At 45.4% G+C, this 26490-nt stretch overlaps 1 protein-coding gene across 1 annotated transcript; it reads right to left on the reverse strand.

Annotated features, from left to right (window-relative positions):
- Positions 1-3888: 3888 nt before the first annotated feature.
- Positions 3889-26368, reverse strand: IGSF1 (immunoglobulin superfamily member 1). The gene is made up of 21 exons (XM_058535112.1): positions 26244-26368; positions 19560-19739; positions 17053-17189; positions 16870-16896; positions 16168-16449; positions 15514-15801; positions 13365-13649; positions 12829-13122; positions 12087-12365; positions 11637-11757; positions 9670-9740; positions 9541-9573; positions 8868-9158; positions 8291-8569; positions 7397-7684; positions 6331-6618; positions 5852-6139; positions 5369-5656; positions 4969-5247; positions 4457-4580; positions 3889-4302 (listed from the first exon to the last, which is right to left on the reverse strand). Exons 1-21 carry the CDS (start codon positions 26366-26368, stop codon positions 4167-4169), a joined length of 4383 nt encoding a protein of 1460 aa, XP_058391095.1. The 3' UTR covers positions 3889-4166.
- Positions 26369-26490: the final 122 nt, after the last annotated feature.

Raw genomic sequence — 26490 nt, forward strand, 5'->3', positions numbered from 1 at the left:
AGTAAATGAGGTAGTGTCTATACATGTGGCATATAGAAGGGGGCTCACTAAGTAATATGACTTATGGTAATATATGACTTCTGTAACCTGGGGCCTATACGATGAAACTTAACAGGAGTAAATGTCAAGTTTTAAATCACAGTTAAAAACTCAATTGCAAAATAACATGTCACTTGCACAAGTGAAGGACAAGAAAGGATTGAGCTGGCAAACGCTTGTGTGAGAAAGAGCTGTGGGTTTCAGTTGACCACAAGTTTCCTATGAGCCAAGTGATCTGGCTGCCCAAGGGCTAATGTAATTTTAGATGGCATTAATAGAAATGGTGAATTGAGATCCCAGAAAATGATTGTTTCACTGTCCTCTGTATTCTGTGCTGGTCAGATCACTTCAGACATACAGGACTGTATTTTGCTTACAGTGTTTCTGGATGGACAACACCAAACTCATTGACAAACTGTCCAGAAGTGGTGATCCAGGTTGGGAGGCATTGGAAAACCCTTTCTTGAGGATGAGATTAAAATAACCCCAACACTAAGGCAATATTTGAAATTCTTTCTTCTAATGAAAATGTTGACAGAACACACCCCACATCCAATCTGTCAGCAAATGCTGTTGGCTCTTTCCTCAGATTATATCAATAATCCAATAATTTCTCTTCACCTTTCTGCTACTGTGCTCACCTAACCCGCCCTCTCTTGCCTGATTATTGTAATAACCTCCTAGCAGATCTCGCTGTTTCCACTCTCGGCCCTCAGTCTATTCTCCACAAGGAAGACTGGATGGTTTTAAATCTTATTTAAATGTAAGTCTAATCGTGTCACTCCAGTGGTTTCCTGTTTCATTCAGAGTCTAAGTCAAAGTCCTTACAAAGACCTACAAAGGTCTGGCTCCCAATGCCTTTCTGACCTTATCTCCTTCTACTCTGAGACTTGCTTAATCTGCTCCAGCCACTGTAGTCTAGCCACAGTTCCTCAAACCAGCCAGGCATCCTCCTGTCTCAGGGCTGCTCCACTTTGCTGTTCTCTCTGACTAGGACCCACTTTGCCTAGATATCTGCATGGCTTGCTCTTTCATATCCTTCAAATCGTAAGTCAAACATTACCTTCTCCGTGAGGTATTCTCAGCCACCCTTTTTAAAGTGCAACAATCTCGCCACAAAACACACACTTCTGTATCTCCTTTCTCTGCTTTATTTTTCATCACATCATTTATCATTGTTTAATATTCTATCTAATGTTATTCTGTACAATAATAGATATATAAAATATATAAAAGAGCTGCTCTAGTTGAATCTGGCAGGAGTTGGGTAGGCATGAACTCTGCCCTCTTTGAAGCCTGAATAACTGAGACTTAACTACACAGAGATACATTTGTGAACGAATGTTGGCCAAACCCTGGAAGCACCACTGAGTGAGATATTCTGCACTCAGGGAGGACAACTCACATTGTCCAAACGTTGTAAGGCAATTAGAAGTAGATTTCGTCTGAGTTGCAACTTGAGTCAGAACTAGAACCAGTGAGTGTGAAGGGAATATACACTGGCAGATATGGGATCAATCAAATAATTTGAAATTCTCAGGTTGTCTCATGAAGTGGTGAGCTCCCCATCCCTGGAGGTATAAAGAAAGAGGCTGTGTGCCTACCTGTCAGCTCTGCTATAAAGGAGATTCTGTACTGGGTTGGAGATTGACCACACCACCTTGAAAATCTTTGTAGCTCTGAGATGCTGGGGCCAAAGGTGCGTGAGCCCAAGGATGAGGGGTAATTTACATTTGTTTTTTAGATTGGGGAGATGATTTTTGACCTTTGCTCCTGGAGTCCCAGACACAAATTCTCCTCTCAAAGGTCCATTCCACCCTAATTGAGATTCCATTTCCCAGAAATTACCTGATGCTGGGCTGATGATTAGAGGCCAGCCAGGGGTAAAGGGACTGATTCCCATGGCAACCAGGTTGAAAAAACATACCACGTGGAGCATTGTCAGCAACAAGCTATGTTTGCGTTATAAATAGATATTTAATTCATTGAGATAGTTTGTGACGACTTCTGCATTATAAATAGATATTTAATTCATTGAGATAGCTCTGACAGTGAGTAGGAAAGTTAAATCCCAAAGCCACTCTTTAAGTATTTCACAGTTAATTGACAACTGTTTTTCTGCCTTCTAAAACATGTAGAACTTGGTTCTCTAAGAGAAAGAATGGTATATATGAGTGTTCTTAGAAAACCAAATAATAGTCCAGTTTCACAATATTTCTCACTATTTGTTTCTCATTGAAAGGTTTATCAAAATTTTCTAATTGTATGAGTATCTCTGTTTGAATCTTTTTGACCCCGGGTTCAATGTCTGGATATCATAAGACTTTTTCTGTCATTTTTGCCTCATCTTCTTCCTGCTTTTCTAACTCTGAGGCTTCTCTAACTTTCAGTCCTTGGCCTTCTGCTCTTTTCTTCCTACTACTCTTTCCCTTGGTGAACAGCTAAAGCAATCAAATGATCACTTGCTAACTTGCACAGCCCTACCACTAGCCTTGACAACATGCTTTGGAACACCCAATGATTGGAAAACAAAATCAGAGCTGACCAAAGGATTTCTTTCCTAAAACCAAGGACCAAAGATGGGCCTCCCTACAGTGTTCAAAATGTACAGCTTGATTAAGGGTAAGGGATGAAGAGTTTGAAGGCAGAGAGTGGTGTTCAGCAGAAAGCGACAATTAGGTTTTGCTAAATTCAAATGTAAAAGCACTTTTGAAATGCAATTTTTAGAAACCCTATAAGAAATTAGTATAAGTGACTAATAGAATCTCATAAAATGGAAATCAGAGTGAGACTTTGTACTTCTACATTCCAAAGAGCTTAATACAAATTATTCTATAGTACTCAGAGTGTTTCATTCTGTAAGGATTAAGTAAAATGGGATTTTTTTTTTCATTAAGTTGCTGGGTAAAGAAGCTTCCTAATATAAGAATATAGGAGTTGCTTTCTAAACTTTATTGTAACCAGGGATAAATAACTCTCTGTGTGCAGCACCCATGTACATTGCTCTCCTGAACAGTGTTAGCTTAAATTAAACAGTGTTGGGAGGTAAGGAACTTTAGGGTCATGACTTCCTCTAGGACCATAGGTCAATTCTTCTGAGGTCTTGAACAGGTTCAAGGAACTAGGTAAGCCCCCTTCCCCAGTCCAACTCCCCTAATGTGTACTGAATTCCCACCCATGGGAAAGGAGGCATGCTGATCCCAGGAGAAAGATCAGGGGCTCAGAATGCGAGCCAGCTTCCATTTGGAGTCCTGGGAGGGGACACAAACCAACCACCTCACCTGCTTACTTGCTCCCTGAGATCTCAACACCAGAGGCCCATTCCTTTGGGAAAACAGGGCTTTCTTTAGGGAGGGGCAAATTTTTCAGCTTTTATTAATCATTCACACATAAGAGTGAGTTGATGTACACCCTGTGATTGTTAGGTAAGGGCCACAAAACACACTGCCAATTTCAAAGTTCTGCAGAGGGCTAATCCTGATGTTTGAAAGCAGGTGTATTACAGACCTAGAAATAACATGGTGAAAAGGATGTAACTTCAGTGTTTGCCTTCCTCAGGCTTAACGTGGAGAGAATATTGCTATTCATTCATTTATTCATTCATTCATTCATTCAATAATGAGATGGAAGGAGAATATGACATTCTGCTCAGTGACCATATCTCAGACCAAATTGGAAAGTACTATTTTGGAGACTTCTCTCCTCCCCTACCCCATCCTGGAGCTCCTTTCTCTCTACTAGCAGCCCCGTGTTCTTATTCTGCCATGGAGGTCAGCTCCAGTACACCATTTCTGTTAAGTTGTAAGGGGACAACAGACCAATGGAAAACCACTGCCATAGTTTTTGCAGTTAAATAGTGAATACTCTTTTTATTCAGAAGAATATGTTTTTAATAGAATTTCATGCACCAGTAAATCAGTACAGGGAGGAGTTACAGGGGTGGGGAACTCTCTTCAGGAAACATCTCACCCTGGTAGAGCTCTCAACTCCCAGCATCCCTTGACCCAGCTCAGGTGATTAGTGGCCAAGAACGGTAGATGGGGCTGACTCCCAGGGTAACCAGTCGGGTTTGCCTGTCTCTGAGAATAAGAGAGAGGAAAGGAAAGCTCTTATAAAGGAGGAGATTATTATATTGGGACTGGCAGTTCCACTGAGGTTCCCTGAGAGATTGATGAGGGAGAGTTGGTGCTGGTGCCTGGTTCTCCTTCTTGGTTACACTCTTCGAGGGCTATGGTCTGGTCTCTTCCATCTGTCTCTGAATCCCTGTGCAGAGAAAAAGACATGACTAAGGGAGGATCCAGAACCATTGGCCTGGAAATAGGTTGCATTGTGGGGCTCAGATGCTAGAGAAGCATTCAGATCATTGTTTTTCCAACAGCCCTGGGTTCACAGAAGGAGGCTGACATGAAGTATTTACCTGGTTCGGAGTCGAGGCCACTTCTTCCACTCTATGGCGAGTACCACCCCCAAAGCTACAACCACCACCACAATCAGGCTACTTCTGACAATGTTCCCCACAGTGCACTCCTGAGCAGCAGGTCCTGTGATGGTAAAAGGGCAGACACCAAGGCCATCAGGTTGGCACATATATGTTCCCCTGATCTCTTGTTGCCCCCTCATCTGGCCTCCTCCAGGGTTCACTTGGGAGCCATGTGTTGGGACTGCAGAGGAGGTGGTCAGAGGCAGTGCTTATGCTGAGGCAGAAGCAGCCCTCCCTTTAGAGGGTGGAAGAGGCCTTGAAAGTATCCTGCTCACTATCTTTGAGTGAATCTGAGGTCCCATCTCCTCACCATCCTAGGAGAAAGATGACCACGCTTGAGGTCTCTGACTCCAAACCCGCCCCCCTCCATATTTGGACTGTCTCCATGGGGACTGTCTCTGGGATCCCAGGTGTGTCATGCCAGGACCATGGAGGGATTATCCTCTCACCTGCTGCCCCCACCAGCTCCAGGGGATCACTAGGCTCTGACCAGATATCAGGGTAGGCCTGGAGGCGGTAGCTGCAGCTGTAGTTTCCAATGCCTTTTCCTTCTACGTTGTTGATGACAAAGTCTCCATCCTCTGAGAACTGCTGAGGTGCTTCTTCTCCATCATGTTCTAGGACAAATTCAACACCTGGCAGGGGTCCTCGGCACTGAAGGGTGATGTCCTTCCCTAGCTTGAACATGGTGCTGGGCCAGGCTGATAGGGAGGGTTTAGGGGGTTTATCTGCAACCAACCAGGACACAGAGTTAGAAGAAGTGGTCCTGATCCCAGCCCTTTACCCCCTTAGGGCTAACTACTAAAAACTACAAAATCTAGACTCTTACTGAAGTTCCTAGGACCTTACCTGTCACCCAGATCTTCAACGAGTCACTGTGATTGGAGGCTGCAAAGGGAGCAGAGTCCAAATAATAAATACAGCTATAGATCCCAGAATCTTCACCTCTTACTGCTGGCATCCAGAAGTCAGCCCTGTACCCGCTTGGCCTCTGTTGTTCTAAGGGCTCTTGAGTACCCTCTTTCAACAGGACAAAGGTTGAGTCTGGCAATTCCCCTTGACATTGAAGAGTCATATTTTCTCCAGGGGCCACCATGGGACCAGGCTGGGCTAATAGGCTGGGTTTGGGGAGCAAACCTAGAAGAAATTAACTCCTGGTCAGAGAGAGGAGACCACTTTCCAGTATCACCCCTGGAGTCTCTGTTCAATAAAGAGGAAAGATGATTGCTTGCCTCTCCTTGAGCTCTTCAAAAACCATTTCCCATTAACCATCTCCAAGTCTATTCCTCCTTTCTACAATCCCATGCCCACTCCAGAGCATCTTCCCCTTACCTGTGACTATGAGTTCCAAGGTGTTGCTAGGCTGTATCTTGATAGGGCTGGTCCAGTCAGGGTGGTAGCAGCAGCTGTAACGCCCTATGCTAGCACCAGATATATTGGTGATGGGGAACGCCCCATCATTACTGGTGGATCCCCAGAGCTGCATTGAAGTGGCTTCTCTTTCTTTGTGCAGAATGTACCCTACTCCACGGACTGGGCCCTGGCACCAGAGGGTAACATTCTGCCCCATGGGAACCACGGAACTGGGCTCAGCAAACAACCGTGGCTTGGGGAATGTGTCTAGGAATAAATCAAAGATGTCAAGTGGTGAGTATGGAAACTTATCACTCGTTGAATTAATCCTTTATCTTTCCCCTTCTAGACGCAATAGTACCCCTCTGTGGCCTAGCCTAGCCTCCCAAGATGGATCACCCTCCCTAACTCCTACTGCAGTTGTCTTTGTCCCAGTCCTATGTCTTGTCTGTCCTTACCAGTCACCCATATCATAATGGGCTTGCTGAGATGTGATCCCCTGTTTGACATGGTGGTCTCATAGTAGACACAGCTGTAGTTCCCAGAGTCCTCTGCTCTAACAGTGTGGAGGCAGAAGTTAGCTGAGTTCCCTGGGGCACTCTGGAACTGTAAGGGAACCTGGGTTCCCTCCTGCAAGAGGGCAAACCTCATGCCCTGGAAAGCCCCTTGGCAGCGCAGGGTCACATTCTTCCCAGGAAGGACCACAGGACCTGGCTGTGCCAGGAGAGTGGGTTTGGGGTAGAATTCTGAAATTAAAGAGACCACAACATGAGAGAAGCCTGCCCCCTACAATCTGCAAGTTGCTTTTTTAGTATTATTATAAAAAACAATATATGTTTATTGTAGAAAAATAATACAAAAAAACCTAATGAAGAAAATACACTTCTACCACTCAAAGATAACCATTCTTTCTTCATTTTTACATATTTCTTTTCCATTTATTTTTTTCTATATATGCCTATATCATTGTAGCTATAACTATTTGCATAACTGGGAGCCTACTGTATACACAGTCGTGTAGTTTAATATTTTTCACTTAACTTTATATTGTAAACATTTTCCTATGACGTTAAACAGCCTTTGAAAACTATCATTTGTAATGGGTGCATAATATGCAGCTGACATTTCAAGGTCTTCGCCCTTTGTCTGAGGGCCATCCAGCCCACCAATCTCTGATAGCCTAGCTACAGAAAAAGTGGACACTGAGCCTAAAGCTCAAGGCCAAGCCACAAAAAGGTTTCAGGAGCAGGGCAATGTGAGCCTGGCTGCAGGGACTGGACACCCCATCTGCCTCACTTCTTTCTCCAGAAGTGAATTACTTGCCTCCCTCCTCTCCTTTGTATCTTCTTCCTGTATTAATAATAATATAAGCATCTGCCTTACATGGACTGTTTACCGTGTGCCAGGCACGGTCCTAAGCATTTTATTGGTGACTTTTAGAAGAAGTACTTCTCCTGCTGACAGCCATTCCACCCACTGTCCCAGGGTCAGTACAGCCTCCACCTGCATTTCCCCACTCCTGACCTGTCACCACGAGCTCCACAGGGTCGCTGGGCTCAGACCAGATAGCAAAGTCATAATAGCGGCAGCTGTAATTCCCTCCATCACCAGTGCCCACCGAAATGATCAGAAAGTGAGCTGCACTGGCCTCCGGACTTGCCCAAGACTTGTCACTCGATGCTATTTCACTTCCATCTTTGTAAAGAATAAAGCTCATGTGCTGGTGGGGGGTGGAGCAATTGAAAGTCACTCGGGCACCAAGAGTGACCACAGGGCTGGCCCATGTCTTGAGGAAGGGCTTGGGGTACATTTCTAGAAGGCAAAAATAAAACACAATGCAAAACCAAATTAAGAAAAAAAAAAAGAAAGAAAGATAGCCAATATAGCAAATATTGGTTCCAGGAAGCTGCTTTGTTTTCAGAGGTAGGTGCATTTAAAAATCAAGGCAAATCCACTTTGCCAACGAACTTTTCACAGGAACCCCTCACCCTGACCCCTCACCTCCTTTGGCTGAATTCTCATTGTCATCAGGGCAGGCAATTGGGCTAGCTAAAAGAGTGAATTGTCATTGGGGCTCTGCTGGTTCCCCGAGCCTCAGTTTGCTGATTTGGACAAGAAGGGGAAATGGTACCTGCTCCATCTCCCTTGAATATTTGCTCTATAGCTAAACGAGATAATTGATATGAAAATAATTAGAAAAATTAAATCACCCTCCACAAACCCCAGCTATTAATAACGATTATGGCTATTAATATCGTGCAGCCAGAGGCCCTGGCACTCCCAGCGCCACGCCTGCCTGGCTCTAAGATTGGACACAGGCTCCTAGGACCAGCAGCAAAGTTTGCTGTGGAGAGAGTAGTGTCTGACCTAGAGTTTTGCCTCGCCCCCTCATCCCTCACACACCCTTTACAGCTCTACCTTTTATGACAAGCTCCAGGGGCTCACTGCGCTCAGACCACTTGAAGGGGTGCTTTTCAGTGTGAGTGCGGCAGCTATAATTGCCTTCATCTTTATCCTCCATTCTTTGGATTGTAAAGAAGGCTTCTCTCCCAACAGCACCAAGTTGCTGGACAGGTTCCTGCACTCCCTCCTTATACAGAGCAAACCCCATGCCTTCCAGCCATCCTTTGCACCGGATTTGCAGTTCCTGGCCCCGGACTGGGGGGGAAGCGGAAATGACAGGCTTGGGGAGGATGTCTGGAAAACAAAATAGGGTGGAAAAGGAGTCCTAAGTTTGGAGGTACCCAGATGGGACACTTGGAGTCACTTTGTTAGCAAAAAAGAAATCCATCGTGGACTGGCTTTTGGCTCTTCCTGTCAGTCTTCTCTCACTCTTTTCCCCACCTCCCTCCCCCATTTCAGTGCCCCTCCTCTCCTACATGCAGCACAAGCCCCTTGGGCTTGGGTCTCTGTGCATTCTCCCACCCCTAGACACAATGTTGGAGTCCCAGGGGCATTGGAGATCACTTCGGAAGGACCCTCTGCCTTTTCTTACCTGTCCCCACCAGCTCAAGTGCCTCACTGGGCTCCGACACAGCCATCTCCTCCCATGAATGGCAGTGGTAACTCCCGGTGTGGCTCTGGGTTAGGGCACCAAGGGGGAAGGCAGCCCGAACCTGCTCTGAGGCCGGGCGAGTTGCGATCCACCCAGTCCCGTCCTTCAGCAATACAAACTCCTTAGTCGAGCTAGAAGGGCTTCTGCACCAGAGGGTTAAGTTCTTCCACGGGGCCAGAGGGAAGTTGGTCTCTGCCCACAGCTCAGGCTTAGGAGTTGGCATGATTATTTCTAGAAACAGCAGAGTTAATGAAGCCATCCTCCCTCCTCCCTCCTCCTCCCCCTTTCCTTGCCCTTGAACCCCCTACCCAGATCATACTGCCCACTTCCCCTTTCAACCCAAATCCAAACTCTTTCTTTCCTTCTGCAGGTGCTGGGGGAAGGGGAAGCTGATGTCTCAGCTGAGCCTCAGAAAAGTGCAGAAGCTTGGGGGAAATTTTGCAGGCAGAAAAACAGAGTTGGAGGCTGAATTTTGCCAGCAGCTTTAGCAAGTGCCCCTTCCTGGCTGTCCTTCCCTCCCAACCAGTCACTCCCTGGCCACTGACACTGACACTCTGTAGTTATTTCAGATCTCCAGGGAGGAATGTCCCAGTCAGGAGCAGGAAAAACTCACCAGTCTCTTCTGTCAATACCCCATTGCACAGTTCTGCAAAAGAAAATGCTGCCAGTGCTCTGCCCGCTCCCCCACGGGACTTCACCCCGGCCCTCTGCCCAGACCCCTTCCCCACCCCCTTGTACTCACCACAGCAGAGAAGGGCTGTGACTATGAAGAGCATGGTGACCCCTTGAGCTGTTCCCAGCAACCAGGCTTCTCTAGCCAGACCAGAAAAGAGATGAGAGGAGTTGCTGGGATTAGGGGGAGGGCGGAGAGAAGGGGGCGGCAATTTATGTCATTGGCTTACTCACCACCCAATAGGGATTGGATATGGCCAGGATAATGGGATATAATCTTTTCTGGCATTGATGACTTTTCTTTTTGAGGGCCTCGCCACCTACAAACCTCTTGCTCTTTCATGACCCACGTGCCCCCCACCCCTTTCGCCCTCCCCAGCCTATATCATATGTCAGCTCCCCATGGCCCCTGATTAGGCTCTTGTGGGAACTGAGATGTCAGATGTGAAAATGCTTTTGTAACTCCAGTTCTCAGAACCCTGGAGCTCAGTGTGATCGGCAGCTCTGGGTGGTGAGTGTGGGGGTGGAGTGAGAAATCTTGGGTGTTTCTCCGTCATCAAGCTTAAGTTTGGAAGCAGTTTTTATTATGGCAGTATTGGTCCTCAGACCGACCTGCCTCACCTGCCTTTGTTATGAAAAGGTTGCCTAGGCAGCAGCAGTGAATTACCAGGATTGTCAGTGCTGAGCTAAGCTTGTCAGAGAGTGGGATCTCTTTACCCCCACCCTGATTATGACTCGAAATGTGCAGCAGCTTTGGGTTATGGGTCCTGTAGAATTAGATAATATAAGCCAAAATCCATTTGACAATTTTTACTTAGAAAACACTGACCCTCCCTCTTGGTGAGGAAAACATGCTTTTTAAGTTGCTTTCTCTGAAATCTGTTTCTGGACTCATTCGTTGATGCAGTGGTCCTGGGCTGAGGTGGGGCACTTGAAGCTACATTTTTTTCTAACCCCTGGCTTGGAGGTTACCCCAATGTATGCAGGACTCAGGATAGATTCTGAGGAGAACTAGAACTTGACCCCCACTGCAACCTTTTGAAAACTCAAAAGGTCATGCTTTTTGCAGAAGACTTAGGTGGCTGGCTCCCTTCACGTTACCCAAGCACTCTGTTCAACAGATCTCAGTGGAAAACACAGACATACACAATTATAGTCATCATCCACTGTGTATTGAATATTCCCAGACACACAAAGTCCTATGATCATGGTGAGGGGGAGATGTAGCCAGAGGCATAGGGTAGGGGGAAGTATTCAAGGCATTCAGGAGCGGAAGGCCTCACCAGGCTAGGAGGTGTCATTTCTTTTCCCATTTTCAAGCAGAACAGCCTGAGCACAGGCCATGGGAATCAGGGAGAGAGGGGAATGGCCCAGGAGACACCAAAGGATCAAAGGAAATAGCAGGAGAAACTGCATGGCTTGCCATTTTATGGGTCAGAGGAAAAAGTCTGATTCCCTGGCCCAATCCATTGCCTCATCAGATGCCCATCCAGGTTAAGATTACATTCCCAGAATGCTCTGCACAGGTGGTTGGAGGCCAGAAAGGAAGAGAGACTGGTTTCTGTGACAACTAGGATGGACCACAAGGCTGTCTAGTCCTTGAGAGCTAGGGGTAAGGGTGAAAAGTTAGGATGGGAATTGGATAACATCCTGGGAGACAGGACAGCATGGTTTCTTACAAGAGAAAAAGTTCAGACCAAGTTAATGTGGGAGACACCAATCCTCTCTGAGGGGCAGGGTGGTTTGGGAGGGAGATTTGGGCACTCTCCCAGGGGGATCAGTGAATAAGGTTCTGATTACTTTCCAGCATCTGAGGATTATGTGTTTCTCCATCCTCTGGCTTGGGTGCTGACCTTCCCGTGAGGTGGAAGAGAAACAGCTGGGAAGAGAAAGTCTTGTCTCTTAAGCCCAGAAGGTAGGGGATACAAAGGGTGTGCCCCTGTGGTTTGTCTCAACTGGGCATGACCCATTCCTGAGTCTCTGGGGAGCCTGGACTCAGCTAGATTGAGGGACAGGGGGCTGGGACAAGACAGTTACCTGATTCTGAGTCTCCGACACTTCCACCTTATCCACAGCACTACCAACAGCAAGGCAACAAGCTGCATGCTTAGGGACAACCTGATAGCTTCATTGAGAACGTAATTCCAGGTGAGAAAGCCTGTGGCCAGAGAAGACCAGAAGCAGGGGCCTTGATGGGGACAGAGGCAGGTGAATACATTCATGGGGGCAGGGGTTACCAAAGGTGAAGGGAAGGTGAGATGGAAGTGACCTTCTTTTTCATGAAGAATGGGAGCCTTGAAAGTATCCTGCTCACTGCTTTTGAGTGACTGTGAGACCACCCCAGGGGAAGGATGCCCAAAACCAAGGGTCCTTACTTATAAGCCCCTGACTCCGCTTTCCATATCTTTCTGGGCACTGCTCCAGGATCCCATGGGTATCATGGCCAAAGCCTTGGAGGGGCATCTCTATGGAGAGTTGTATTCTCACCTGCTGGCCCCATCATCTTCAGGGGCTCGCTGTGATGTGACCAGATGTTAGGGTGTGCCTCTATGTAATAGCTGCAACTGTAGGTCCCTGTTCCTTTCCCTTCAACATTACTGATGATGAAGTCTCCATCCACTGAGAATTTTTGGAATGTTGCTCTTTCTTCCCATTCCAGAGAAAATTCAAGGACTGGATAAGGTACTCGGCACTGAAGGGTGATGGCTTTGCCTAGCTTGAACATGGTGCTGGGCCAGGCTGACAGGGAAGGTTTGGGGGGCTTATCTGCAACCAGTCCAGAAACCAGAGTTGTCCTTGAACTCAGTATCCTCTGCCCCAGCAAATGTTTCCCAGCTCCCTTTTTGGTCTTCTCTTCCTTTCCACTTCCACAAGATCAGTGGCTTCAAAATTTGACTATGCATCAGAACCCCTTGGCCTACTCTTTGGTGCTCTAAAGACTCCTGGGTTCTTACCTTCAATTAGGAAGACCTCATATCTGTAAGTTTCCCCTGGCCTGAAGGGTAATAACTTTTCCAGGGTCACAATGGGGCTAGGCCATGCTGAGAGGTATGGCTTAAGTAACAATCCTAGGAGAGAAGGTACCTAAAGTTTTTGGAGAAAATTCTACTCCACCCTCCTACTGTGTTTTTCCTTGACTCATAACTCCGAGAGGTCACAGGGCCACTAGCTCCTTCTTAGAACACTACAATGATGATAAAAACAAACAACAAGAGTTGTTAGCACTTGCCTACAACCACAAGCTCCACGGTGTTGTGTGATGTCATCCTGATGGAGGTCTTCCAGGAGAGGACATAGTGGCAGCTATAGATGCCAGCATCACTGTAGGTCACATTGTTGAGGAAGAATGACTCGTTGTCATCGATGCTGGTGGTATCCAAGAGCTGAAGAGGTTTGTCTTCTCCTTTCTTATAGAGTGCAAGCCCCACTCCATCCACTGGCCCTCGACACCACAGGCTCACGTTTTGACCCATTTGGACCACAGGACTGGGCTGAGCAAGTAGCCAGGTCTTGGGGAAAGTGTCTAGGACAAGACCCAAAATATCAGGGGCTAATAGCCTGACTTCCGCCTCCCACTACATAGAGCTTATTTCCTCCTCTTCCTCCAGTCCACCCTTGGCAAATCCCACCCTAAACCCAGTTATACAAATTCTGCTCCCTTCCCCACTGTTAGCCTTGGCTGCATTATTAGCTTTCCAGGGGGCCCAAAAGGAGTTGCATATCCTTAGCCCCTAACATAGGTCCCATGGCATCCCCTTCTCTTACCGGTTACCCAGATTTTCAGGATATCACTAAGAAGTGAACCCCTGTATGACCCATCATAGTAAAAGCAGAGGTAATGTCCAGCATCATGGATTTTCAAAGCCCGGAAGAAGAAATGTGCCTCATTTTTTACTGGCCTCTTGCGGTAAAAGGACTTCTCCAAGTCTTCAAGCCTTATTAAAGCAAAAGTCATTCCATAAATTGGCCCTTGACACCTGAGATTCAGGCTTTCTCCAGGTGCCATGATGGGCCCAGGATAGGCTGTCAGAGTTGGTTTGGGATAGAGTCCTAGAAAGGGAAGAGATCCTGAATTAGAGGTAGGATGATTCTTCTCTATTACCTTCTGGTTTTATTTTCCTAATTTCTTTAGACAGAAAGTGGTAGCTGAAGTTTACCCTCTGCTCCCTCTCTCTTCCTTGAATCTCTGCCTCTTCTAGGAGGTGATCAAGGGTAAATTCACTTATGCCCCTGCCCTCTCACCAGACTCTATCAGCTCCACGAGCTCTAACTATGTGTAGGGCTGCGTCTCAGTGTAATATCTACATCTGTAATTCCCTGTATCTTTAGATCCCTGAAATGCCAAATGTAGTTCAACCACCCAAGAAACCAAACTTTTGAAAATAACTTTGATTCCATATTTGTAGAGTATGAATGCTACTGCCATATTAAGGACAGCTTTTGCACACATTAAGCCCACATAAGACCCTACTTCCCATAGGAGATTGGAAGAAGCCAATAAGGAGGGATAGGCCAGTAAATCTGCAACCCAAAGAAATCTCTGTGAATGGGGCCACACCCTCATTTCCATGTATTGTTCTTCCAAGGAGATTATACCACAAAATAGAGGGCAATCTCACTCCCATACCACTCCTTCTTACCCACCCGGATCCCAGGTAGATCTACCCATTCATTATTGGAAGGATCAGCTCCATCATATGCTCATTGAGCATTTAGGATGTGTCAGGCATCATGTAGGTCTAGGGATATATAAGTAACAATGATACCGCCCACATCAGCCGAAAGCTCATGGCCTAGTGAGGGATGCCAGTGATAAGGTAACTGCAGAAGTGTGTGTTATTGGAATCTATGCTGGAAGGACATTCATACAACAAACACCCATACACACAGATCAAACAGACAATTCTTTGTTCTTTGATCCTCAATAAAAAGCTAAACTAATAAAATTAATATCTACCATTTATTGAGAACTTATATGCCAGGCACTGTACATATATTATATTTAGGCAAATCCTCACAACAACCCTGTGAGGTAGGCATTATTATTATACCAATTTTGCAAATCAGGAAACTGAAGCACAGAGAGGCATCATACAGTAGGTTGGATAGATTCTGTTATCCCATTTTAGAGTAGGGGAAACCAAAGCACAGAGAGGCGAAGTGACTTGCTCAAGATCACACAGGGAGGTGGTGTCAGAGATGGAACTAGAAACCAGGATTACTGCTTCTAAGTCCAGGGTACTTTCTGTAGCACCACAGCTTTCCCCAAGGCTATTTAGCTTGATGGAGCAACTAAAGCAAATGTGGCCAATTCTGTCTAGAAGCATCTAGGCCATGGGAAAGTTGGGGCTGGGGTGTATGTCTTGCATTTGGACATTTTGGGGAGCCTTCTGCTGTGTTTAAAGCTTGGTACTGCCTTACTGGATCTATATATACAGGACTAAAATAATTTATAAAGACATTTCTAAAATATTAACTATCACTTTATCGTTTTTTATTTTACTTTTAGCACTAGCAATTCATTCTATTTTCCACACTTAAAAATAATAATCACAAACAGAATAAAAATGCATTCAAAATTTTAAAAATCAGTTTATAAGACTGCAGTGGCAGTGCCTGGCACATATTCAGTGCTCAATAAATATTAGTCAAATGAATGAATAAATGCATGATATTCAACAAGTAGAGAACAACAAAGCTGTGATAAGCTGAAGCTGCTGGACATTTGGCCGGGCTCACTCATAGCATGTGTGATTCTAATTTGCATCTCAGTCTAATGTCAACTGACTCTAGCTCTTGGGCCTTGCAGGGCCTAGCAACTTGCCAAGCAAAGTAAAATCAGAAACCCTGGCTCATCCAGCCATGATCCCAGGGACAACGATCATCAGACCCCAGCAGCCATAGCCACACCCACCTGCCACAATCAGCTTCAGGGGGTTGCTGGGCTCTGACCACAGGGTGGGGAGCATCTGGATATGAGTGCGGCAGATGTAAACCCCTTCACTCTCAGGTGTCATGTTGGCAATGGAGAATATGGCCACTGTCCCGGTTGGGACTTGGTAATCCACGGGCTCTGCATATCCCTCTTTGAACAGCATGAATACCAAATCCTGCAGCCAGCCATGGCAGAGTATGTTAACGTTACATCCAGGAAGAGGGGAGGTCTCATCCTGGATCCAGAAGATGGGCTTGGGCAGCTGGCCTGGAAAGAGAGAATGAACTGGAATTCAGGTAGAGCAAGGATAGTGCTACTCAGGGAACAGCAGAGGAGAGCTCTATTTAAATGAGCCTTACCTGTATAATCTTTATTTCCCACCCCTCCTTACCCCATCTCAATCTCCCCTACATTGAAAGCCTGCCTTCTAGATCTGTTCCAGAGTCTGCATCCTCACTCTGCCTTGCCTATAGAGAGTAGGCACTTATTTACTAACTGTAGAATGCCTGCATATATGCATTCATGGATTTGAGGTAAACAAATGAATTAATTAAACGAACCCTGCTCTGGGAAGGCCAGTTTGAATCCCAGGAGCTGGAGTTTAGTCTTGATCATCTATCTGTGTCTTCTTACCTGGTGCCTTCAACTCTAAAACTTTACTAGGCTCTGACCAGCCTGTCTCCTTCCAGTAGCAGCACCTGTAAAGACCTGTATTGGACTTAGTAAGGGCGCCTATGGGGAATGAAACTTGGAAGGTCTTGTAGGAAGGACGGATCCAGGTCATCTGTGTCTTATCCTTCAGCAGCAGGAACTTGCTTGAAATCCGAGAGGGGCTTTTGCACCAAAGTGTGATGTTCTCCCAAGGAGCCTGGGGGTAGTTGGTCTCTATCCACAGCTCCGGTTGAGATTGCATCGCTGTCATTTCCAAACGTCACAAAGATGTGAGCAGTCCAACCTTCTCCCTCCCCATAACATGCCCCGCAATGTTCCTTAAAATAAGCCCCTACCCAGATTCCTCCTTTTGTCTTTCCCTGGGGACAGGAGTGTCTGCTTGTGTGCGGGGTGGGATAGGGACCCCAGGATACTTGTTCAAGGAATCCAAGTGAGTTGGATTGGGGAATAAAGCACAAGTCTGGCTTCCTTTCCATCTGAGATAAAGCTGTTTACTATTCTGTGGGAAGCCAAGTCATGAAATGAGGGGCTCTGATTCCCAACCAGCTCAACCTGGGGATTGTCTTTGGGATCTCAAAGCAGTTATGACCAGGGCCATGGAGGCAGGCTGACATCTTGGAGCCTTCAGGAAGGAAGGTACCTGAGGTGGCAGAACTCACTTACCTATTGATGTCATACCCAGACTCAGCCCTGAAAAGAGAGATTATGGTAAAAAAAAAAAGGGGGCCCCCTTATTGTCCCTACCCACCCTGAAACCTTAATACTTCCCTCTCCCTCCCCAAGGTGCCCACTTACAGGGGTATTTATGACAAGGTCACTTGCCCCTCACCCCTTCCTCATACTCACGAATGCAAAAGACCAAGAGAGTGAATTTCCACAGCATGGTGGCCCCCCCCCCTGGCCTGTCCAGGGTCGTGGGGCCTCTGGTGCTCAATGTGCGCTTCGAGTCTTGAGGGGCTTTGCCGCTCAGCACGTGGTGAGATCTAAAAGCAGAAGTGTTTTTATTCAGGGGATTTGTCCTGCTCCTTGAAGTTTAGTTTGGATCACTAAACTGCGCTTGACAACCCTACCTTCCATTCCCTCACAGGCATGCAGGGCATTACAAGGTCACCTGCTACTTCCTCTTCTTGCCCCTTTGCCCCGCTCTGCCCTCCTGCCACCCAAAGTCTTTGCTGGTATCTAACACGTCGGATTTGCTGAAATGCCTACTTGTCTCTGGGATCTCAGAGGCCCAGAGGACGACCTAATCCAGGCCAGCAGCAGCCCCATGGGTTGAGGGAGATGAGAGGTGTAGAGAGTCACCTTTTCAAATATATATATATACTCTAACTGAGTCCTCCAACCATCTAGCAAAGGAAGCCTTCCTATCATCCCCATTTTGCTGGCAAGGAAACTAAGGCTTAGAGAGGATATATAATTTGCCCAAAGTCAAAAGATATTAAATATCAGAGCTAAACTTCAAATCTTTTTTTAACTCCAATGCCTATGCTCTAAAACCAGTATTTAAACTCCCAGAGGCAGCCCTTGCCCCCTTTCTCAGCCCCCTTATAGCTCCCATCTCATCCCATCCAGACCTTCCCATCTGTGGAATGCTTCAGATCCAATATTGCTCTCATTCTTATCTCTTGCCCCCAAAAGGTCAAAACCCCCATCTCAAGTAGGTGTTGGGGAATCAAGCTGCTTGAGCTAATTAATATAAGGTGTAAACAATTTATTGGCTGCCCATAATTCGTAAGCATTTTTGTTCACTGCCCCTGAGGAAAAAAAGAATTGTTTGAATTTCGGGGAATATGGCAAAAATATTGAGTTCAGAGAGGCCTTCTCATTTTCCCAAAAATCACAATTGACCCCAGGCCCTGCATGTACAGAAGGTAGACCCCTTACTCTTTCCTGTCTCTCCTCTCCCTTCCCTCCACCCAGAGTATCCTTTTGCCAAGGGAAGGTGTATTTCCACCACACAAACTCTGGCTAATTCTCCTCCACTAACATTTTGTTCAGAGTCGGAGGTCCTGGCTGACCCCAGCTGTTTAATCCTATCTCAGTAGAGTGGGGTAAAGGCAGCTCCCAGAACAGAAGGGAGTTGATTTCACTTCCCCAAACGGATCCTAGTACCACAGCCTCTAACTCGCTTCAGTACTAACACTGGGTGGGATGGAGGAGCAAGAAAAGGGGAAGATTCCTCTTCAAACACCTGGGCTGTAGGAAGAAAGTGGACTGTCAGAGATCCAAGGCGACACAGTTTCCTTTTACATTTCTCACTTGACACTTACATTTACATAAAGGATGCTCAAATTACCCTCTCTGAACTTTGCTTATTTGCAAAGTTGGGGAATAATATCTACCTAGCATTGTTGTTGTGTTGGATCAGAGATAACATACGTAAAGTGTCAGGTGCATAGCGAACATTTCGTAAAAAGGCAGCTATTTTTCTTCTTCCCAAAGCGGGCATCAACCTGGTGTAGGACCCTAAAGATGCTCTTTCCATCTCAGCTCCTACAGCCCCTTGTCTGCACTCCTCTCAGGGCCAGGCCCAGGCCCAGACTTGGGTGCCACCCTGTTGCTTTGTTCCCCTGAGGCTTTGGGCCAGGATTTATTGGGGAATCCAGGTTCTACTACGAAGGGAAAGGTTCAACCTGGGATTCTGCCCAGGAATGCATCTGAGGTCCAGCCTTGCCACTTGGACCCCTAAACCAGAGTTTTGCCTCCTGGGGGCTTGAGTGGAGTCAGGGAAGCTGGGCTTCTGAGCATGGTTTACCCCTCCCCAATCACTAAGGAAACCATAATAATTTATATCCAGCCAAAACGACGAATCTTCTGCCCAGGGAACGTGGGAAGCAGCCGCAAGCTTCAGGTTAATTGGCCACGCCCATTTTTGGCCTTTCACACTCCCACCCCCACCCCCAACTTCGGCTGTTTAGCCTTTTTACCTTCCCTTTCCACTCCATCCCAAGCACTTTCCCTTCCCTTAGGCAGCGCCGCAGTGCTTTTGAGGGTGACATACTCGAAATGTCTAATGTCTCGCCCCTTGGATAGCTTTGAGGGCTCCAGGAATCAAAGGGGTTGGGCTCGGCAGGGTGCTGGGTACATGCTCCGCTGAGGGTTTGGAGGGAAGACTGAGAAGGAAAAGGGAAGATATCTATAGTGCCCAGGGATTCTCGGCGCGAGGCAAGGCTGGGATCCGGGGAGGGAAGGAGAAAGGGAGGGATAAAGCGGGTGGGGGGACAGACTGGGGAGCAGTTTGATTAACGGCAATTAATTACAGCAGGGAAACGATTTTGGGGTTTTGTTTAGGATCTGATGGCCCGTATTTAATCTTCAGCCACAGGACTATGCGCTCATTTGCAGGTACTTACGGTAGTTGAAGGCCCGCTCCGTTGTTGGAGATTCTCCAGTGAGCTCCTCCAGATGCAGCAAACTGCCCGGCATGAGAAGAGCTGCCTAAGGACGGCCTCTCAGGCTCCGCGCCCCGCCTCCTTCTCTCCCCCGCCTGCTCGCTGGCCGTCTCCAACCTCCTCCCCGCCCTCCGCCAGGCTCTGGGAGTCCACCTACACCAACTCCGCCTGACACCTGCAGTCCTCTGACGACCGAGATTTCTACGCCCCTCCCAGCTCCCCGCCTCTCTCCTGACTCCCTGCAGAGGTTGCTGGAGCCAAACTCAGGCCCCTGCCCCCTCGCCTGTCGCCTGTCGGTCAGAGTTTCACTGGGTCACTGTATTCTGGAGGGGAGAGGACCAGCTCTTAAGACTGCCAAAGCTGTAGATCCCCCTCTCAAGCTCCCCAACGCCTTTAAAGGGATCTCAGATCTTCCTCTGCCCATTTCATGTCCCACTTACGAATAAACATTGCCACCATGGTTTAAATGCCTACTATGTGCCTCTGGGCCCTGGGCATCTGCTTTTTCTAATCTTCATAGCAACCCTACAAGATGTGTTACTTCCCTCAGTTTTACAGATGAGGAAACTGAAGCTCAGAGAGGGTTAAGTAACTTGGACAGCCTTCAAAGTCCAACTTGGGATAAAGCCCAGGCTTTAGAGACATAGACATACAAATTTAGATTTCAGTCTAGGTTCTACTATTTGATAGCTGAGTGACCACAAGTAAGTGAGTTAAACTCTGAGTCCCAGTTTCCCCATCTGTAAAATAAAGAAAACAACAGAAGCTATTACATAGGGGTTTGATGAAATAGTGCAAGTAAAACTTACAGCACAGCAGGCCTGGTATGAGATAAGTGCTCAATAAATGGTAGCCGCTGCTGCTACCACCACCACTGCTGCTAGTACTTATTATTATTAACCTGTACAGCGTTCCCCAAATGCCCTAGAGTAACATGATTTCAATGATGTGGACAACCTTTCACAAATTTAGTTGACCAAGAAAGACTTTTTGAAATGTTAATGATGTATGTATAAGATACTAACCAAAGCTCCTGACATATATTATATGATGGGATTCAACTATAGCATCCGATGGACTCACAGATCCATTGATTGTTGTAAGAGATAGCTAAATTTTTTTCTTTATGTGCATCTTTTACCTTCATAAAAGATTAAAAATTATCTAAAGAAAAATACTGTAATTTAAAAACAAACTATGTAAAAATAAAGTAATAGCTCTTTTAATAGGCAAATTGAATATCATGTCTTCATGTGTCAGGTGATATCAATTGTGGCTTCCTGGCATCCTCTGGCCCTACACACCATAGTAAACTGCAGATTATCGCATAAGGAATAGAATGGCAATATGAATATAAATTTGTGACTTTTTTGTGCAAGTTATCTAACCTCCCCAAGTCTCAGTTTTCTTATTTGTAAAATGGAGATAATAATTGCACTTACTATCACATAGAGTTTTGGGTAGGATTCAGTGAAAATCCTCCTATAAACCACTACACAGTGCCTGGGACACAGCAAGCATCTATTAATTCAATAAATGTTTATTGAGTATTTTCTTTGTGCCAAGCATTGTTCTAGATGCTGATGACTCAGAGAATGGCAATTTCTGCTCTTAAGGGGTTTGTAGTCTAAGGATAAACAGTGATAGAGAGTGAGTAGGAGATAGCCAGAGAAGGGGGTGCCATGGGAGTCAGAGGATTGCAATAGGAAAGACCAGCAAGTAAGGCATGGAGAACTACAAGCTATTTGCTGGTCCTGTGTGCCTAAACTAGGGCAGTGGAAGCAGAGAAGGAGAGGGGAGTAAGGGTTACTAAAACATTTAGGAGGTAAAATTGGCCAAACATGATGGTTATTTGGAACACAGTAGTGATAATATCTGTCAGTGTGGAAATATCCATGCCAGTTTTCAAAACAGTTATATAGAAATCATTATGTAGGCCTGGTGGCTTAATGGTTAAGTTCACACACTCTGCTTTGGCAGCCCAGAGTTTGCATGTTGAAATCCTGGGTGTGGACCAATGGACTGCTCACCAAGCCATGCTGTGGTGGCATCCCACATACAAAATGGGGGAAGATGGGCACAGATGTTAGCTCAGGGCCAATCGTCCTCAGCACAAAGAGGAGGATTGACAAGAGATGTTAGCTCAGGGCCAGTCTTGCTCACCAAAAAATAAAAAAAAAAAGAAAAGTAAAAAGAAATAATTATGATAGTACCAGACACTAAGTGCTTTATAAACATTAACTCATTTTACCTCCATAACAACACTATGGGATAGCTATCATTATCAGCCCCATTTTACAGATGAAGAAACTGAAACAACCATTAAGCAAACCACTCAAGGCCAACACAGCCAGCAAGTGGCAGAGCTGAGATTCACATCCAGGTAGTCTGTATCTACAAACCCATGTTCTTTTTTTTTTTTACTTAAACCACTTTATTGATTTTAATACATCTATAAAAAGCATCTTATATAGAAAAGTTTTCTAAAACTTTTTATGCAAAGTAACTGAACAACCTAGGTCTTTCATTTTTTTATTGAGGTATAATTGACATACATTATATTAGTATCAAGTGTACAACATGATTCAATATTTGTATATATTGTGAAATGCAGTCCCGTGTTAACCACTACCCTATGCTGCCTCTGCATTGGATGCTCAGAATAATAAAAACAAAAAAATTAAAAAAAATTAAAAATTTAAAAAACAGATGTGAAAATGCTTAGTAAAAAAGAAAAGCACCAATCAAATATATTGTTAATAATGTAGAAAAAAGACAATGATAGTGTCCCTCAGCTCTCTGCAAGTCCTTGGGCTGAAGCTTGTGCTCTTGGACCAGCAGCCTGAATATAGAGCCCAGATTCCCCACTAACTGGACGGAGGAACCTGAAAGAGGTCCTGGGACTGTGTAAGTGAGAATACCACACACTCTTGCCTTTTGCTGAAGGGACTTATTATTCAGGCTTCATAGAAGCCCCTCATTCAAACTATGGCTGGCAATTGAGACATTAGAAGCTCCATCTCTAGGCTACCTTTGTGGGTCTTGAAACTTGTAGCCTGCCTGCAGAGGGGGAAACATTCTCTGGTCAATCTCCCTAGAGAAAATTTGAGCGGCCCAATATTATAAAGCCGGTACTAGAGACCAATAGGGTCTGGGGCTGCAACTTAGCTGAGATGGAGTTCTTCACATTGGCTCTGCTGGCCTTCCCCCGTGAGGAATCCAGCAGGCCTGTGGCTCTGTGACTCTGAATCTTCCATGCATACACACTCCAAGAAGCCTGGGTTTTTTTTTCCTGGTTTATTACTCTAGAGTTGGCTGATATTAAACAACTCCTCTTTTAGGAAACGTTTTGAGACTTACCAGTCTTATTCCTAACGGCCAGGGCCTCTCTGACTCTCCATTCCCTTAAACTGGTAGGATGAACAGGAGGGGGCTGAGTATGGAAGCTCCCACCCTCACTGTCCTGGGAGGTAGTGATACCAGAAAATATTCCTGAGCCATACCCCTTCTCACTTTCACACCTTGAGCATGGGGGCTGGAAGAGGGTTACTCCTGCAAAAGCTTCAGTCATTTCTTACGGATTCTGAGACAACTGTTAAACACAAGATTTTATTGAGTACATACTATACACTTTGAAGTAGGGAGGGTGGTGGAGTGTAGAGGTGGGACTAAATGTGATTTGTAAGACAGAGTTTCTAAGCTCCAAAGACTCTCAGCCTAGAGAGAAGAAAAGAGCAACTATCTTACACAAGCTGTGTTGGGGACCAGAGGAGTGCTAGACAAGCTTCGAGAAGGTGGAGCTCAAAGGAGGTGAGGCACCAAGGGCCATGTATATGCACAGGGTAGTCTGGGGAGACTTTCTCCATAATTGAGTCCAGTGTACGGTGATGAGAATTTTTTTTAAGCTAAATTTGTCTTATAGTAGTCTAACCAGGAGAAGCAGAGGGCAAAGCTGGCCTCTTCCCAGTGACGTGCTGGAGCTGGCTAGCACTGTCAGGAAAGCTGAATGTGTGCGTCTTATCTCAACTCACCATTCAGTAATACCACGTTGGTAGCTTAAAACTGGCCGTGGTCAGAGAATTTACACCACTGAATAAGCAAATACAACAAATCAGTTTTTTTCCCCGGAGTGGTGTTTGTTAAACATTTACTTACTAGTAAACCACTTTTTTCCAGTTTTATGTTTTAGGATGCTGATTCTCACTGGTAAACAAGAACTACCAAGAATCCTGATAATTTTCTTACCATCAACAGAATCATGAACGCTGTGGTCCACCTCCCCCCCCACTTCACTGCTGTGTAAGCCACCTAAGGACTGTGTCAGATCTCTAGACTATTTGGTGCATTGAAAGGTTGCTAATATGTCTTAGAACCCCTCCCAACTCCCCAGTAAGTGTCAGCCATCATCTTCTTCTGTAATGGAGAGGGTAGTGGAGTAGACAAGTAAGGAACTAAGGTGGGACTAGACAGGTGGTGTCCTGGGATAGTGAGGAGGACCACCCAGACAGGTTAGGTTCCAACAGCAAGACTTGGCGGGAGTTTGAGCTTTGGAGGTGGGGAGTACCTCCTTTTGGGGATGCAAAGGGAAGCTGAGGCCTGCCCACAGAGCTTGGGTTTCAACTTATCCTTTGTCAAGTATTTCAGTAATTAAGGGCAGAGGGTGGGGCACTAAGTCACTTCCAGAATCTGTAACTGAGGGTATTTTCAGGACTGTGAGGGAAGATTCCTAGACTAGATCAAATGCATATGATGAACCAGAACTGAAACTTATTTAATCAAAATACTTGCATTGTGAGCCATAAGGCATAGACGCCTGCGTGATCAAGCTTCTGGATACCTGTCACAAAGCAAACCAACGGTATGATTACCTAGGTGAATTTAACTTAAGCTTAATGGGTGGTTAGAGAAAATGAGGTTCTGTTGTGTTCCAATCTAACAGGGCCACAAGGTTCTGTTCGGCCCATGTAACATTTACCAAAAAGGTAAACTGTTGGCCCACTGTCTCTAAATAATAATCCTCCTAGCATCACAAGATGCCTTTTATTTATATGAGAAACAGCGAGAAGATATGTGTGTGCTTATATGTTGTGTGCATCTGAGTACATGGGGGTGGGGATTCAGGGATAGACATAAAATGAAAGAGGACTCTGAGGGTAGGCTGCAAAGTGTTTCAGTGTCTGCTTTTCCTGTGTGGGATGAAGCTGATTGCCCCAGAAGGGAAGAGATGGGCTCAGCCCCACTGCCTGGGATGAGCAGGCAGAGTGGCTCCTATGAGCAGTTTAGGTCTGACACAGGCAGGATGCTTTAAAGTGCCAGTGCCAGGAAAGCGCTTTTCTGCTTTAGAGTCTGACTTGCCTCCAATGTGTCCAAATTGTAGACATTTTCATGGGCGGGGTAAGGAGGAGGCGGGAGGGAACGTCATTCGGGAACTTTTAATCACTTGTCCAGAGGAAAGTATAGAAGCCAACAATTGGGTTCTTTTATTCCCATTTACTGTATGATTAACCAATTATATAATTAAAGTTAAATGGAGACATCTAAACTGCAAGAGCAACACAAATTAGCCATTTAAAAGCACATCACTGCAACATCACCCACTGTTTACAATCTGTTTCTAAAAATGTCAGTTTACAGGCAGTCATTTCAATGCACGTGCATCTCTGAGTTCTATTTGTTTTGTGCTTGAGGATATGGTCAAATTTTCTAAAGGATCCAAGTATCATTGACAGAGGGTGGTGGAAGACTTCCTTTCTCTTAACAAGTCTGTTAATTTTATATAGTTTACTGCTTTCATATTCACCATAAAATTATTTTTTCTTATTTTATCTATCCTATTTTGATGTCTCCCTATCCCACTCACCTTTAATTATTCTCTTGCTGTATTCACATCCTTTCTCCCATTTATCCATCCTCCATCCCCTACCATTTTCTTTTTCACTTTTCTCTTTTTCCCTTCTCATGCAGGAAGGGGGGAGAGAGAGAGAAAGACTTAATAACAGCTCAATCAATGTTACATTTTTACTTCATTTTTCACTAATTACTCTGGCAAAAATGCAATTGATCATAAAACTAAGATCTACATTCTATTAAGAAACTTGGCTTTGTAAGTCAGGTTAGTCACTTATCACCAGGAGCTCCCTCTCCCTGGGCTGCAGCTGTTTGCAGTAAAGCCAGTAGTTTCGGAGTTTTGCTAACAAATGCCTTGAAGTCGTCTTGATTGGCAAAGATCCTTCTCTCATCTTCAAATAGGAAAGATAGGCTTGTCTGGATGGATCACTCGGGGCTTCAGACCCAGGAACTTCAGCTGGTAGTAGATCTTGCTCCAACTTTGTCTCTCTTCCACTGTAAGTAAGGCATAGTCAGGTGTCAGTCCTATTTTTACCTTGTTGAAAATCAGTTCTCTTTTTTTCTGGGCAGCTTGCAAGATGACTTCTTTTTCTTTGAAGTTTAAGAACTGTACAATTATGTGACTTGGACTTTTAGTTTGAGAGGTATATTTGAGTGGGGACCTGTAAATTCTCTCTGTATGTAAGTTGAGATTTATGTTTAGCTCTGGAAAATTTTTTTCAATAATTCCCTTAATAATGGTTTCAAGGTAACTCATTTTATGTACCTTCAGGGATGCCAGATACACGAATATCATACCTCCTTGATATGTCTTCAAGATCGATCACCTTTTCTTGTACTGTGAAGAGTTGTTTGCTTAAAATTTTTGCCTTTTGAGACTGAAGCTCAATTTGGTCCTCATTTGTACTGATTCTCTCTTCCATGATATTTATTCTGTAATTTTCCTCTCTCAGCATTTCTTTCAATCCTGCGACCTTATTCATCAGTGTCCTGTAGTCTTTGATGAGCTTTTCCTGTGTGCATTTTAAAATGTCCACATGATCCT

Source organism: Diceros bicornis, chromosome X, assembly GCF_020826845.1.
Source record: "Diceros bicornis minor isolate mBicDic1 chromosome X, mDicBic1.mat.cur, whole genome shotgun sequence".
Taxonomy (NCBI): Eukaryota; Metazoa; Chordata; class Mammalia; order Perissodactyla; family Rhinocerotidae; genus Diceros; species Diceros bicornis.